We start from the raw sequence: 13,962 nt of genomic DNA on the forward strand, positions 1-13,962 counted from the left end.
GGCCTAGGTCACCAACGACCACCATCAATCGACTTGTTTCGGGTCTTTGCACCTGTGCCCTGTCTGCCGCCTGAGATCACTGACTGGTCCCTCCTCAGAACCTGCTCCTCCCCTCACGTCAAAAACCCTCCTGGCCTCCTCCTTTTCTCTCTCTGACAATTTCCCCTCTGCCTCTTTCGTGGGCTCTGCTCCATCTTTCTAACCCTTCGAGCTTGTGGCTGTTCCCCAGGTTTGCCGTTAGTCTCCTTTTCTCAAGCTGTCCTCCCACGCTGTCCTCCCATGAGGAAGGCTCCCTGATGCCCTATCTGCTGATGACGGCTGCTTCACACCCCTTCTGCAGCTTCTGACGGAGACACCAGCTCAGCCTCCCGAGGGCTCCACCTGGATGTCCCGAAGCTCAAGCCCGGAACTGAACGCCCCGTCTTCCCCAATCTCTTCCTAGCTTACTCTTTTTTCCTTGCCCCGTACGGGGTGACAGCTGGAGCCCTATGAAAGGCATTGAAAAACTCATCTATGGTGGCAGAAAGCAGATCAGTGATCGTCTGGTGGCAGGGGTGGGTGTTGGCAGGGGATTAAATATAAAGTAGCACAAGGGAACTTTCTGGAGATGAAGAAAGGTCTCCGATCCTGATTGTGGTATTGGGCATATTGACCAATGGGTATACACACATATACGTTGGTCAAAATGCAGCGGACTGTACGTTTAACACCAGTGTGTTTTACTGTACGTAAAATATAACCAAACAAACTTGGTGAAAGCAAGCGTCACCCCACTGCCTGGAGAGCCAAGGCACATCTCGTACCCCGGCGCAGGGCACCCTGGCTTCTTCTCTTCCCCCCTCCCCTACACACACGCACACTCCCTGCTCCCAGATCTGAAGTGGGCCTGGCTGTCCCAGGCACCCCCGGACTCCGCTACAGCGCCGGCGACCCCCAGGCCACCGCGCTTCTTCCGGGGCCCAGCGAGCCTCATAAAGGCCCGTCGCCCAAACTTTTCGGTTGCACTCCTGCGTTTCTGTCTCCTCCTCCCTCGCTAGGCTGCGGGCGCGACAGCCGGACCCGGTGGTCTCCGGACTCCCGTCTTCTGCGCTTCCCGCCCAGCGGCTCCACCGCGGTAGCGGGACCCTGGGCCTGACCACGCAGTTCCGCTCCTCCAGCCCTGCAGGGGGCGCTGTGGCACCCTGCCACCTGTCTCCCGGCTCTCGACTCCTCCCGGCGAGCTCCCAGAGGCGCAAGCTCGCGGCTCCGCCCCTTCTGGCAGCATCCCTCCTTCCCATTGGGCGAGGGCGGGCCGGGCCGTCCAATGGGACGGGGCGTTGGTGCGAGGAGGCGCCGCCATCTTGGGCCGCTGGGTCTTCGCACCGGTCGCTGGCTGCCCGAGGTGGGTGGAAGGTGGGTCGGGTCGCGCCGCCTGCGGTCGCGGGCCTCGCCTCCTCTCGCGCTCCGCTGCGGCCCCACGATGCCGCAGTACCAGACCTGGGAGGAGTTCAGCCGCGCGGCCGAGAAACTCTATCTCGCCGACCCTATGAAGGTAAGTCGCCGGCGGGGCCGCGGGTCAGGATGTCTTCCCTGCCGCCCGCGCGGCCTCCGGAGCTTCTCCAGCCCCCTGGCCGGTGCTGGTGGTGAGCGGAGACGGACTCTCTCCTCCCCGGGAAGCGGCCGGACGGGGTCCTCGCGCGGCCCTGCGCATGCCCTCCTCTCCCCCAGGCCCTCAACCTCCCCGCCGCCTTCGCTGGGTTTACGTGTCTCTCAGGGCAGGGCTCCTCCCCCTGCAGCCGCGGCCCGGGTGCCCTCTTCCGACCTCCTGCAAATAAAACCGGGACGTTTGTCTGTCCCCGCCGAGACACTTGAAAGAGGCCCCCCAGTTGGGAGGCATCCGCACCCCTTAGAATCGTGGTTCTTAACTTTTCGGAGGTCGGTGCCCTCTTGAGTGAGAGTGCTTGCACCCTTTCCCCAGAACATCAGCGTTTGCAGATGGGTTTAGGGGGTTCGTTCACTACCGCCACAGAAGTCGAAAGTAGATGCCAGAGGTCAGGTCACCGTTAAAGGGCACGGAAGTCCCAGCAGCGGGAAGTTAAGCCTTCGGGTCTTGATTTTTCTTCCGCTGGAGGTTTTATTTATTTCGTTGTCATACCCAAAGAGTGTTTAAATAATGGGGCGCCTGGGTGGCTCAGTCGGTTGAGCATCTGACTCTTGATCCCGGCTCAGGTCATGACCTCAGGGTTCCTGAGTTCCAGCCCCGCATCAGGCTCTGTGCTGACAGCTCGGATCCTGGAGCCTGCTTCGGATTCTGTGTCTCCCTCTCTCTCTGCCCCTCCTCTGCTCATGCTCTGTCTGTCTCTGTCTCTCTCTCAAATATAAAGTAAGACATAAAAATAATAATAAATAGCTCCTTGCTAATTAAAAAGCTTGCCAGGTTTCTAGACCTAGAAAAGTAGCAAGAAGCTGTAAGACAATAAAAAGTCCACTCTTTACAGTAAAAGGTTGCAATGATAAGAGGTGGTGGAACGGGTTAGATGTTTTGGGGGTTGAGTATGTTGTTTTTGACCGGATCCCTGGCTCCTCCATTGGTCGACTTCCCTGTGTGCAGGGACGCTGCTTCTCGAGCTCCAGCTGCGGGGACAGTGCGGCCCAGGACTCGCGTCCAGCAGTACCCACAGCTACCAGAGTGTTTGAAAACAGGGCAAAGAACATACACGTTCCCATCAGGAGCCATCATGTTTCAAGAGCAGGGTCGGGAAAACGAAAATAAAATGGTAGTTACAGAGGATTGCTGTGAACACAGCCAGTCTAGAAGAGGCCAGAAGGGGAACCTTTCAGCTCCTCACCCCATAGAAAATCCCAGTGCCCTGGAAACCTCTGCCTCCTCATGACAGCCTTCTGCGGGTGTTTGTTGTTTTATAGGGATGAGGGGAGGAGTGCGGAGGGGGAGCTGGACCAAGTTTTCTTGGGCGCCTTCCAGGTGACAGCCATTCGGGTCCTTCTGCGTGTGATTTATGTGAGCGGTTAAGACCCTCCCTGGAGGGAAACGAACAGTCTTTGATACGTTAGCTGGTTTGCCCGGGGTCTAAGAGGTGAAGCCAAAGTTCGAACCCACTTCTCTAAACCCCGAGTCTGAGCTCTTCCTGCCGGTCTGTGAAGACGAAGAGACGTTTTCTCGGGACCCTGGAGCCGGTCGTGCGGAACCCTCTGTCCTCTTCCACCCGTTGAGCCCGTCAGCACACCCGCCACCTTTAACGTCGCTGGAGACGGTGTTCCCGCTGGACCACGTAACAACCTCCTAGTCGGTCCTTCTGTGTCTCCGGTCCCTCCTTCATTCACTCAGGCCACACCGTCTGAGACAAAAACCGACTTCTCTGTTTCCTGCTTAAATGGTGTGTTTACACCGATTGCCGGAGAAAGTCCAGGCTCCCGGTCCACAGTCTGACCCTCTCCAGTCTTTCTGGCTTTTCCTCCACTCTGGTGCCCTGACTTTCCAGAATTGTCTTCGTTCGTGCAGCTGCTTCAGCTTCTCTCCTGCCTTCTTCCCTAGAAGCAGAACGGCATGCATTTCCACAGCTGCCTTCAGGAAGCCTTCTCACCCCTCCCCTTCCCCCAACTTAAATCACTTGTTTTCTCTTCTAGCATTTCCCCCCGAGTATGCCTTCGTGGGATTTGATCCGTGCTGTCCTCTGTCTGGTGTTTTGGTTGAACTCATAAGAAAACAAGAACCTGATGGCTTTTTCTTTCTTTGTGGCGTCTGACCTGGTTGTCTTAGGTGCCCCCTAACTTACAAAATGGACCCTCTTACAGTGGCTCTCATTTCTCCTCATGAAGCCAGCAAGCATTCTTTTAACAGAGAGATGACTTTACATAGTTGTCCTGCTTTGTACGGTATAAGGTTTCGTTGTGTTTCTGGAAAGCTGATTATTTAAAACGGAATTAAGTAGCAGAACGGAATTAAATAGCCCAATAAATAGATCGGGTGTCCAAAGATAATCTAGTTGTAATTTACATAAGTGCTTGGTGAGTTCCCTTTTGCCCTTCACCAAAACAAATCTCATGGTGGCAGCCTTTTTGTCCCCCAATCCTGGGAGAGCAGAGAGCATGACGGGAAAGGCTGTAGGTTACAGCTCTTAATACCCCTTTTTATATTGTTTCCAGAATTGTCTTGAGATTTCAGGTTCTACGTTGTAACCGTTTTAAAAACGTTCCTACTGGGGCGCCTGGGTGGCTCAGTTTGTTAAGCGTCTGGCTTCAGCTCAGGTCATGATCTCACGGTTCAGGGGTTCAAGGCCCGAGTCGGGCTCTGCGCTGACAGTGTGGACTCTGCTTGGGATCCTCTCTGCCCCTTCCTCTCTCGTGCGCTCTCCCTCTCTCTCGTTATTCTTAAAAAAGAATAATGTTAGCAAAGTTGTGAACTCTGTCGGGAGATGCTTTCTTTTAGGTGAGTCATTTTCTTGGCTGTCTAACCGTAGCATGCCGAGCAGTGAAAGGAATTGTGTAGCATGGCGCTCAACGTAGGAATTATTTTGGGAAAGTTGAGGATGGAGACTTCTTTCCAAGACAGAGTTCTGCTTTTCTGTCGTAACGCATCGTGTCGTGCCATCACGATAAAGACGTGTTTGTGTCCGAATCCGCCTCCTGAGAGCCTGGAGGAGGGATGGCAGGGACCACCGCGGCGGGGCTTCCTGAGATGGATTTGGACCCAGTCTGCTGTTTTTCCCACTGCTTTTCCCATCATTCCTCTGTGGCAGGGTGATAGGTATTGCAGGGTAGGGAGAACTTTCTCCTCTAACCCCCTTAGGTTTAGTATTTAAAACTGGGGACCCGCAAATCACCCTGACAAAGGACAGAGTAACAAGAGGAAAAAACCCCGACACGTGTGCACATGAACGTGCACGAGTTCACAAAGCAGTGTGACTGAGGAGACAGAATCGGGGCCTCTAACCTGTCTTACCAAGGTCCTAAAGTGTGGGAAGGAGGGTACCCAAAGGAAAGCGGGTTTGGAACTTCCGGGAAGAAGGGTATGCTGTGGGAATGTGTGGTAAATGAGAGTCGTAAGGTTTGCGATGCCCTCTTTTCCCAGTAAGGAAGAAAGGGACACCTTTACTCTTAGAAATTTATGTCGGGGCGCCTGGGGGGCTCAGTCAGTTAAGCATCCGCCTTTTTATTTCAGCTCAGGTCATGATCTCAACGTTGGTGGGTTTGAGCCCCACGTTGGGCTCCATGCTGACAGCACAGCCTGCTTGGGATTCTCTCTCTCCCTTGCTGTCTCTGGCCCTCCCCCTCGCACGTGCGTGAGCGGCTCTGTCAAAATAAGTAAACAAACTGGAAAAAAAAAAATTCATGTCACTTTTACAAAGGTTCGTTTATGTCCTGCTTGTAGCCAGAAGGGGCAGAGAGAGCTAATTGCTCTGAGCTCGGGTCAGTCCTTATGCCAGAGTGATAGGTTTGAGGTGGCATGGTGGGGTCCCCTTCAGTAAATAGACCGTCCCCAACTTAACGTTGGTTGGACTTTCGGTGCTGCGAAAGCAATATAAGTTCAGTAGAAAGCATGCTACGAATTTGAACTTCGATCTTTACTTGGGCCGGTAATCAGCAGACAACGCTCCCACGAAGCCGGGACCGCCGGTAGCGGGCCATAGCTCTCCATCGGCCACGCCATCAAGAGGATAAACAGCCGGTACGCTCCGAACCCCTCTGTACCCACGCAGGCATCGTTTGCAGTGTGGTGTTCGACAAATTACATAAGACGTTCAGCGTTTTGTTATCAAATAGGCTTGGTGTTAGATAATTTGGCCCAACTGGAGGCTAATGTAAGCGTTCGGAACGTCTTTCAGGTCCGCTAGGCTGTGACGTTTGGTAAGTTAGGTATGTGAAATGCATTTTCGACCTAACGATGTGTATTTTTTTAAGATTTTATTTTTAAGTAATGTCTACACCCAACGTGGGGCTTGAACTCAACAACCTCAAGATCAAGAGTCTACTGAGCCAGCCAAGCGCCCCCTTTCTTAAAAGTAATTTCTACACCCAGCATGGGGTTCGAATTCACAGCCCTGAGATCAAGAGTCGGATGCTCTACCGACTAAGCCAGCCAGGCGCCCATGATATTTTCAGTTTATGATATTTTCATCTGACGGTGGGTTTATTGGGACATGACCCCATCATAAGTCAAGAAAGGTCTGTGTATCCTAAACCGACTGAACCAACCAGGCGCCCTTAAGAAAGGTCTGTGTATTCTTAATGCCAAACCACCTGAAGAGTCTCCTGGACGTTCCCTGCATGTGGGTGTGTTTTGGGAATTTTCAGTACATCTCTTCAAACTGGCTGCAAGTAAAATACCCGGCTTTTAAAAAAGTTTTTGAAAATTGAATTGTAGCGATAGGAATGGACAAAAATGCCTTTTCCTACCTCATTTCGATAATAGCAAAGATGCTTCTGGGTATTTTGGCTATTAATTCTAAAAGAGTGCTTTCAGCGTACCTGAAGACTAAGTTAATTTTGAAAAATGTGTTCTGACTTCACTGTTTCTAAATGTGTATTTTTATTTCAGGCACGTGTGGTTCTCAAATATAGGCATTCTGATGGGAGTTTGTGTATTAAAGTAACAGATGATTTAGTTGTAAGTATACATTTTTATTTGTTGCATACTTCCAGATTTGTTGGAATTAATCCTTTTGAAATTACTTATGTAGCATTTATACAGATCGCCTGTTAGGATGCTTACTTTGCATTTTGTTCCAAAGTCAACCTCATTCTAGAAGCTGCCTTTATAGACTTTTGGGGAATAACTTCCTTCATCAATACAGTATATCGGGTGTAATTTAATTACTTTCAGACTTGAAGCGAGAGGAGTGTGGAGACCCAAAGTGGACGCTCCTTATGAGCGTGTGAGAAGGTGATGGTATTTGAACACAGGTTCTAGGCTTTATAGTCCATAGTCCACCCTCTCTCCTTCCCCGTCTGCTCTGTCTTGTCACTTGCACACATCCCAGTAATCCCTCGGCCCCCTGCCACCTGCTCCCCACCGGCCACTGCTCCCCACCGCCAGTGGCCGTCTGCTGAGCTACTCTCCCCTGAGCTACTCTCGTCTGCTGAGCTACTCTGGGTGAGATCCCGTCAGCAGCCCCTCATTTTCAGACCTCATGTTCTCATCAGCTCGCATGTTACCGGACCTCCCTGCTGCTGTGATACAGGAAACCACTCTCTGGTGGGAATTATTTTGGCATCTGTGGTTCCATTTTATTTTTTTTCTCTCTTCTCTGTTTCATTCCTCTTTGCTAATAAATATTGGTTTCTCCAGGATTCTGTCCTTGGCCATCTTTCCATACTGCCTCTGAAGCGGTCCGTTCACCCACGGAGCCCAGGACTGCCTGGGTCTAGGCCTGTCTCCAGATTTGTACATTTAGCTCATGCTTTTCTCCTGACTTGCCGCCCAGCTCTCTGTTGAGCATCCTCGCGTCGGTGCTTCTCGGAATTAGCCCGTCTAGAGTGGAACCAGACTGCCACCTCCCGTTTCCTGGCCTTGGTTGGTTACACTCTCACCCACCTGCTCGGAAACCCTAGGATAATGTCAGGCTCCCTCCTTTCCCGTCCTCACCTGCACTGTTCTGCACTCGAAGAGCGTGTATTTTGATCCTCTCACGTGCCCACGTGCTCGCCCGGGCCTTCGGGAATGACCGGCCCGAGCGCCCTCGTCTCATGTCCTGCCACGAGGGCCCCATCTTCGCTCTTCTCCCCTCAGTTCAGGGCATCGTCCTCACCTGGCGAGCCTGCCAGACTGGTCTCCTGACTGTGTGCCTGCCGCCAGTTCATCTTCAGTGGTCCCGAGGGACTTCCACAAACACACATTTGCTCATTAGGACCCTGCCGAGAAACCTTAGTGCCTTCCCCATCGCTGCTCGCGTGGCCGCAGCCTCGTGTCCCCTCCACCCTTCGCCTTTTCTGTTACCTGGGGGCTCCTGGGACCTGTGGGCTGTCGTGAGCTTTCCCACTTCTCCGTGCTTCGGAGGGATCTGTGTCCGTGTCTGCAGCTCTGAATCCCACCCCCGCCCCAGTGTGGCAAGACTGATGCTTCTCTTCCCAGACCCGGCTCAGAGGGTTGCTTCCCTCAGCTTTTCTTTTTCACTCTCTTTGTCCTGTATCGTCATTGTTTCATCATATTTGTCTTTGTAGTAGATTGTGGGCTTCTGAGAGAACAGGGAGCAGAGAATTCTTACCTGTGTTGCTAGTGGTTAGCGTGATGTCTTGACCCGGAGGGTACTTAGCGAGCAGGCGTTTATTTTCCATTACTGTTTTCGTAAGGTTTAGTTTTTTAAGTTCTCTCTATGCCCAACGCGGGGCTCGAATTCACAACGCCAAGATCAAGAGTCACTCGCTCCATTGACTGAGCCAGCCGGGCGCCCCGGTAAACATGTTTTTCGTAGGTTAGTTCTTTTAAACATCTTATAGTGACTGGAAATCACTTTTTGTCTCCGGTTACGTATTATACTTTTGCATCCTATATTTGTGTTGAAGGTCCCATTGTCAGGTTGCACAAATTCAGACTTTGCGTGACCACCACGTGTTCCGGGAACCACTTAAGTTGGGTGAGGTCACTGGAAACGTGAGACAGGACAAGTAAGCGGAGGTGCAGTCGGTCAGACCTGGAATCAAGGCGTTCGAATCCTAGCTCGGCCCTTTCCCGGCCCTTCAGCCTTGGAGAGGTTTGGGCCAAAAGTTAGGCTTTCCGGGCCTCAGTTTCCTGACCTGGAAGCGCCCCGGCGGCGGTCACTTACCCGACGTCGTGGCCGTAAACCACCTGTGGGGAAGGACACGGCTCTGTCCCGCCTCTTCTCGGGCCGCACGCATGTCCCTGAGCCTCGAGCGTTCACGCTGAGGATCGTTTCCCTGTGACGGGCACAGAGTGGAAACTGCTGCGTTCTGTGTTTAAAACAGCAAACAACACAGAACTGATGTTCACACAAATTGAGGACCTTCCGCCTCTGGTCGTGATTCTGCCTGGTTCAGGACTCCCGGGTGGCAGTCTTGGGGAGGACTTGATGCATCACTCCTGTGATTCCTGTGACCAGATCGAAATACGATCTTTTGTTTCTTTGTTAAAACTGCTGAGAGTTAGTCCGTGTTTGGAAGGAAGCAGACACAGTTGAACCCATTCTCCTGAACAGTAGATCTGGGAATCCGCTCCAGCGGTAAAAATCTGGTCTCTACTAACCCTTGAAACAAGTTTGCGCACCTCCCTTGCTAATGCGTTTTAATAGTTAACGGTCCCTTCGCAAACTCAGCCTTGGGCTACATTTATTGTTGTCACCATGTGGCTTTGATTTTTCTATAATCCCATTTGTGCATCGGTTTTTCCTCCTCCCATGACTGATTTAAACATTTTCTATGAATCTGAAATCTTTTTTGTGAGACCGGAATGACAAGGCAGATCCATTCGCCCTCCCGGCCTCATCACGAGATTGTCACACCTCCCACGATGTGTGGGCAAACATTTTCAGTAAGTGATTTTGGAGGGCAGAGTGGATTCAGACCATTTGGGGATGATAAGATCGAACTGTAGATTACTTAAGTTGATGAACATTATTGCAGGATCGTTCATTCCCTTTGTTTAAGGCTCATGTGAACCCTTAAGATGGGCCGGAGAAAAATGGACCTATTATTACAAAATGAGGGAAAGAGCTGCCAGCTGAAATTTGATATTTTTGAAGACTGTAGAAAAATGGTATCTGAGAGACCTCCAGCAGGTCTTAAGTACCTGCCTAGTGAACAGTGTAACTTACAGCAAAGAAGAATTTGATTAAAGAATTGGATTAAACATCGTACATCCCTTCAGCATATCAAGGTTGGACAGATTTATGCGGTTTAGTTGAGGCAGTGACCAGCTGTGAACAAGTGATGCTGGATTTTCTCTTAAATTCTCATTACTGCCTCCTCCCCATCTCCCATTTGCGGTAGGAAAAGGGATCCTGATCCTGCCATGCTTTCCCCAGTATAACTCCATTATTTATGACCAGATCCCAGGGGAAAATGAGTTGATTCCAATCCTTGAGTCCTCATCAGACCCCACAGCAGGATTTAGCTTATTACTTAATTGGTCATTTTTGAGACACCTCTGATAGAGTTCATTTCATTTTTTTAATTTACAGCAGTGGAGTTGGGAATACTGTAAGATACTAAAGGAATGTAGTTGCTGGGGTCTTAAAAACCTGAGCGTATTGGGGCACCTGGGTGGCTCAGTCTGTTAAAGCTTCCGACTTGGGTTCAGGTCACGATCTGGTTTGTGAGTTCGAGCCCCGCGGTCGGCTCTGTGCTGACAGCTCAGAGCCTGGAGCCTGCTTCAGATTCTGTCTGTCTGTCTGTCTCTCTCAAAAATAAATAAACATTAGAAAAAGAAAGAAATGATTGTATTTGCCTTAGTATGACCTCTGGAGGGAATGGGATAAAATGTGGTAGGAAAGACTCAGGTTTGTACCCAATCCTACATCTGCTACATTGTTAATCTAGTTTTATGAGTTAATGTGCCGCTTTTGAAATTTCTGACAGTGTTTGGTGTATAGAACAGACCAAGCCCAAGATGTCAAGAAGATTGAGAAATTCCACAGTCAACTAATGCGACTCATGGTAGCCAAGGAATCCCGCAGCGTTGCCATGGAAACGGACTGAATGGTTTGGAAGGAAGATGACCCTTCTTTGGAAGTAAATATCTTTTGAATTTGAAAACAGCGTCGGGAGAGAAAGTACCTTATGTAACTAAGTGGGCTCTTCAGAAGCGGGAGATCATTTTTTGTACTTTTTTTGTAATGTTTGCGTTAGAGAGCTAGGACTGTAAATGCTTTCAGGTAGAAAGCCTTTATTTATTTTTGGAAATTGAACAAGAAACGCATCTATGTTGGAAACTTTTGCAGATCGATGTTGGGCGAAATACATAATTATTCCATGGTTAAGTTTGTATCCGTAATTTGAAAATGAGCTGTCAATAAAAGCCCATTCTTCCTTAAATTTAGTGAATCTGTCTTTAAAAGAAAATGAACCGTACGCATTTTGCTGCATTGATAGGTTTCTTTTGGAGCATAACAATTGTGTCGTTGAGGACCCACCACCGTCGGGTACGGTGAGTGGAATTCTGTGCACAGCAGCACACCGGTCTGTCTGTGGGCGAGGCGTCTCAGCTGTGTCTCCAAGTGATCATGGAACCAAGTGTGCTTGACCTAAAACGTTGCGGCTTTAGCCTGCATTTTTTACCATAAGGGATTTGTAGTATCATTCACTTGTTGAGCAGATATTTGCTTTGAATCCAGCTTTCAGTGCCCGAGAACAACCGCAGTTACTTCAAGCGCATGGTCACTGCTGTACTGAGACCACCGTATTCCAGAAGGCCTTGCCACGCGTTTCCCGTCTGTGTTTTCTCAGAAGGGCTAACGATGTGACCCGTGAAGTCTGCGGGTGTCTGCGCCACCGCTGCCCGTCTCTCCCTTCACCAGGATGTTGTGTGACTGTCACGATGTTATGTTGTCCGCTGAACCAGAAGTATGATGTTATTTGATACTCATCGTATAATTGTAACCTGAGTTTCACCACCTAAATGTTCGCGTGTTGCTTCCTATGTTAAAATATTTTTTGTTAGGAATTTGTCGTGTTGAACAACATTTTAACCTGGGAAATTCCGTCAGCCATATGACTTTTTTCATGTTTCCAAGAAGTCTATAAAATATTATATGGATGTATGTTGTCTCCTGAAGTTTTTAACTTCTCAAGAATTTATTGATTTCTTGACTGGCATATACTATATTCATTTAGTCTAAAATAAGCCTAGTGATACTGTAAGTAATTTTTTTTTTGTCTGTCAGTGCCTTTTATTACATGACTTTCTGTGAAGATCTATGTTGATGGCAAGGTGGTTTTCTTGGTTAAGAAAAGTAACATCAAATAGTAAAGAGTATTTTGGGTTTGTGGTCCCCCCCGCCGCCTAGAATGAACGGGGTCACTGGAGGATTTTTTGGATCTTTTTTCTCTCCTTTACACCTTCCACTTCTTAACGGTACTTCGTAAAAATAACCTGGAAGGGACAGACTGGGATTCGGGGTCCTGGGGTCCTCGTAGCTCAGAGCAGAGGGCACACGCACGCCAGACTCCCTGGCCTCCAGTCTTGGCCCCACTGCTCACCGACCCTGGTCTCAGGATGCTTCGGACACCGGGCTCGCAGGTGCTCCTGGGACTTGACGAGGGCTGAATGGCGTCACCTCTTTCAAGCCCTCAGCGCAGTCCCCGCAGCGGAAAGCTCCATCACAAGAGCTGTCGGCAGGAGGACAGTTCTCAGGGAAAGGGTATGGCCAGCCTTTAGTTTTATTTCATAATTTTAATTGAAGGATTATTTAGAGACAGCATCTGCCTTTTCTGCCGAGAGCTGTGTCTATTATTAAACGCTGCTTCTGGCAGTTGGGACGTGAGACGAGACTGCCCGCAACAGAGCGTGTTCTTCTGTGGGGAGAAGCCGAAATCCTCGAACCTAAAACTTGTGTTTATTTGTCCCTACACAAAATAAAGTTATTAGGAGAATCAGTTGGTAAACGTTTTGCATTTCTTAAACACCACATAAACAACAAAACAGCAAACATCGTACGTTCTGAAAACTGCAGTGCTGTATCCTTCGTTGTTTGTTTTTTGTTGTTTTTTTAATCATGAAGTGTTTCTAGACGCTGTAATCAGGCTTCCGGGGACGAATTTTGAGCACCTTGTCGGTGGCGTGTTTGATCCAACACTGCTGACGCTAAGACAAGCCAGGAGAAGTCACCGTGGTGATTGAGATTCCAGACTGTAGTTAGCAGGTCAGATCGTCGCGTTTCGTGTTTCTCTGACAAAGGCCCACTCTCTGCACCTTGTGAAGTGTTGCTGGTCGGCCACACGTGTTCTCTGCCGTCAAGGGTTGGCTTCTCCCCCTTGGGCCTCCTGGCCGGCCAACCTTTTGTCTTAAAAATAATCTTTCTCAGCCACAGCTTTTAAGTCACCGATGAGACGCGGGATTGGCAGAATTTTACAGTCGATACCGCCCACTGCCCTTAGAAATACCTAACGTTAACAACCGCCTGGTGGGCATGGCCTTCACAGTATTCTAAAACCAGTTCAAAATGAGACATGTGAGATTAGTTGCCCAGGAGCAGGAAGAGGTCCCGTCCTTCCCGAGTACTGAAAATGAACCTAAAAACCAGATCCCTGTATTTACTGCGCCCCTACCGTGCAACCTAGTAAAACGCGCCTTGTGGTAATGGCAGTATCGTAGTAGTTCGTAGTATTTCTCTTCGAGACGCACGGAAAATGTTCCCCTAGTACTGCGGTTAAAATTTATGAGAGCGGAAGAAAGTCCCAAGCATGGCATCCCTCTTGCGCTAGTTGGGGGGCGCCTGGCTGGCAGAGGAGAGTGCAGATCTTGGTCTCGGGGCCGTGAGTTTGAGCCCCGCGTTGGGGGTAGAGGTTACTAAAAAACAAAGTAACAGCGCTGGTTGGGCTGGTTCCCGATGCGGAGCTGAGTGCGTGGAACAGCTGTTTGAGGACCGTGAAAGGAAACCGTTGGATTAGGGGAGATGAGAGTTGGAAGTACCACTGAGCCAGCGGTGAGTCCTTTCTCCCCTTCTGGTATCCCCCAGCCTGAACTCGGCGCACTGAGAACCTAGAAGTGAGTCCCGGGGCACAGACAGGGGACCTCAAGCCCTCTGGGTCTGGCTCAAGGAGTTGAAGGGTAACTCCTACTACGCCCAAGAGAGTGTAGAAATCCTTTGTTTTGGTTTTTTCCCTTGTTTTGTGTTCCCTTACAACCCTCCCCCAGGCAATCCCAGGATGGTCAGGGCATCAACTATAGCTGTATTTCCAAGAGGGTAAGAGCCAGTCTCCACTGCATTTTTCTCTGCCCTCCATCTACTTGGCCTGGGTGTAAACACCGTGGCAAAAGAAGTCTAGTGGCCGGAGAATGAGATCTAGAAGGAA

The 13,962-nt window shown here is 50.0% G+C and overlaps 1 protein-coding gene across 2 annotated transcripts; it reads left to right on the top strand.

Annotated features, from left to right (window-relative positions):
• The first annotated feature begins 1,327 nt into the window (after positions 1–1,327).
• SRP9 (signal recognition particle 9) lies at positions 1,328–12,289 on the top strand. Of its 2 annotated transcripts, XM_042976325.1 has the most exons (4): positions 1,328–1,531; positions 6,536–6,604; positions 10,528–10,680; positions 11,283–12,289. In XM_042976325.1, exons 1-3 carry the CDS (start codon positions 1,460–1,462, stop codon positions 10,645–10,647), a joined length of 261 nt encoding a protein of 86 aa, XP_042832259.1. In that variant the 5' UTR covers positions 1,328–1,459; the 3' UTR covers positions 10,648–10,680; positions 11,283–12,289. The 2 variants fall into 2 exon arrangements, with proteins under 2 accessions (XP_042832259.1, XP_042832258.1); XM_042976324.1 differs by lacking the exon at positions 11,283–12,289 and having other exon boundaries at positions 1,329–1,531; positions 10,528–10,983.
• The last annotated feature ends 1,673 nt before the right edge of the window (positions 12,290–13,962 follow it).

This window comes from Panthera tigris, chromosome F3 (genome assembly GCF_018350195.1).
Source record: "Panthera tigris isolate Pti1 chromosome F3, P.tigris_Pti1_mat1.1, whole genome shotgun sequence".
Classification (NCBI taxonomy): domain Eukaryota; kingdom Metazoa; phylum Chordata; class Mammalia; order Carnivora; family Felidae; genus Panthera; species Panthera tigris.

What these genes read in the sequence shown, in the direction of transcription:
- SRP9 (XM_042976325.1), top strand. Translation starts at nt 1,460, where the DNA reads ATGCCGCAGTACCAGACCTGGGAGGAGTTCAGCCGCGCGGCCGAGAAA. An exon ending in ATCTCGCCGACCCTATGAAG is followed by an intron (nt 1,532 to 6,535) that starts GTAAGTCGCCGG and finishes TTTTTATTTCAG; the next exon opens with GCACGTGTGGTTCTCAAATA. An exon ending in AAGTAACAGATGATTTAGTT is followed by an intron (nt 6,605 to 10,527) that starts GTAAGTATACAT and finishes AATTTCTGACAG; the next exon opens with TGTTTGGTGTATAGAACAGA.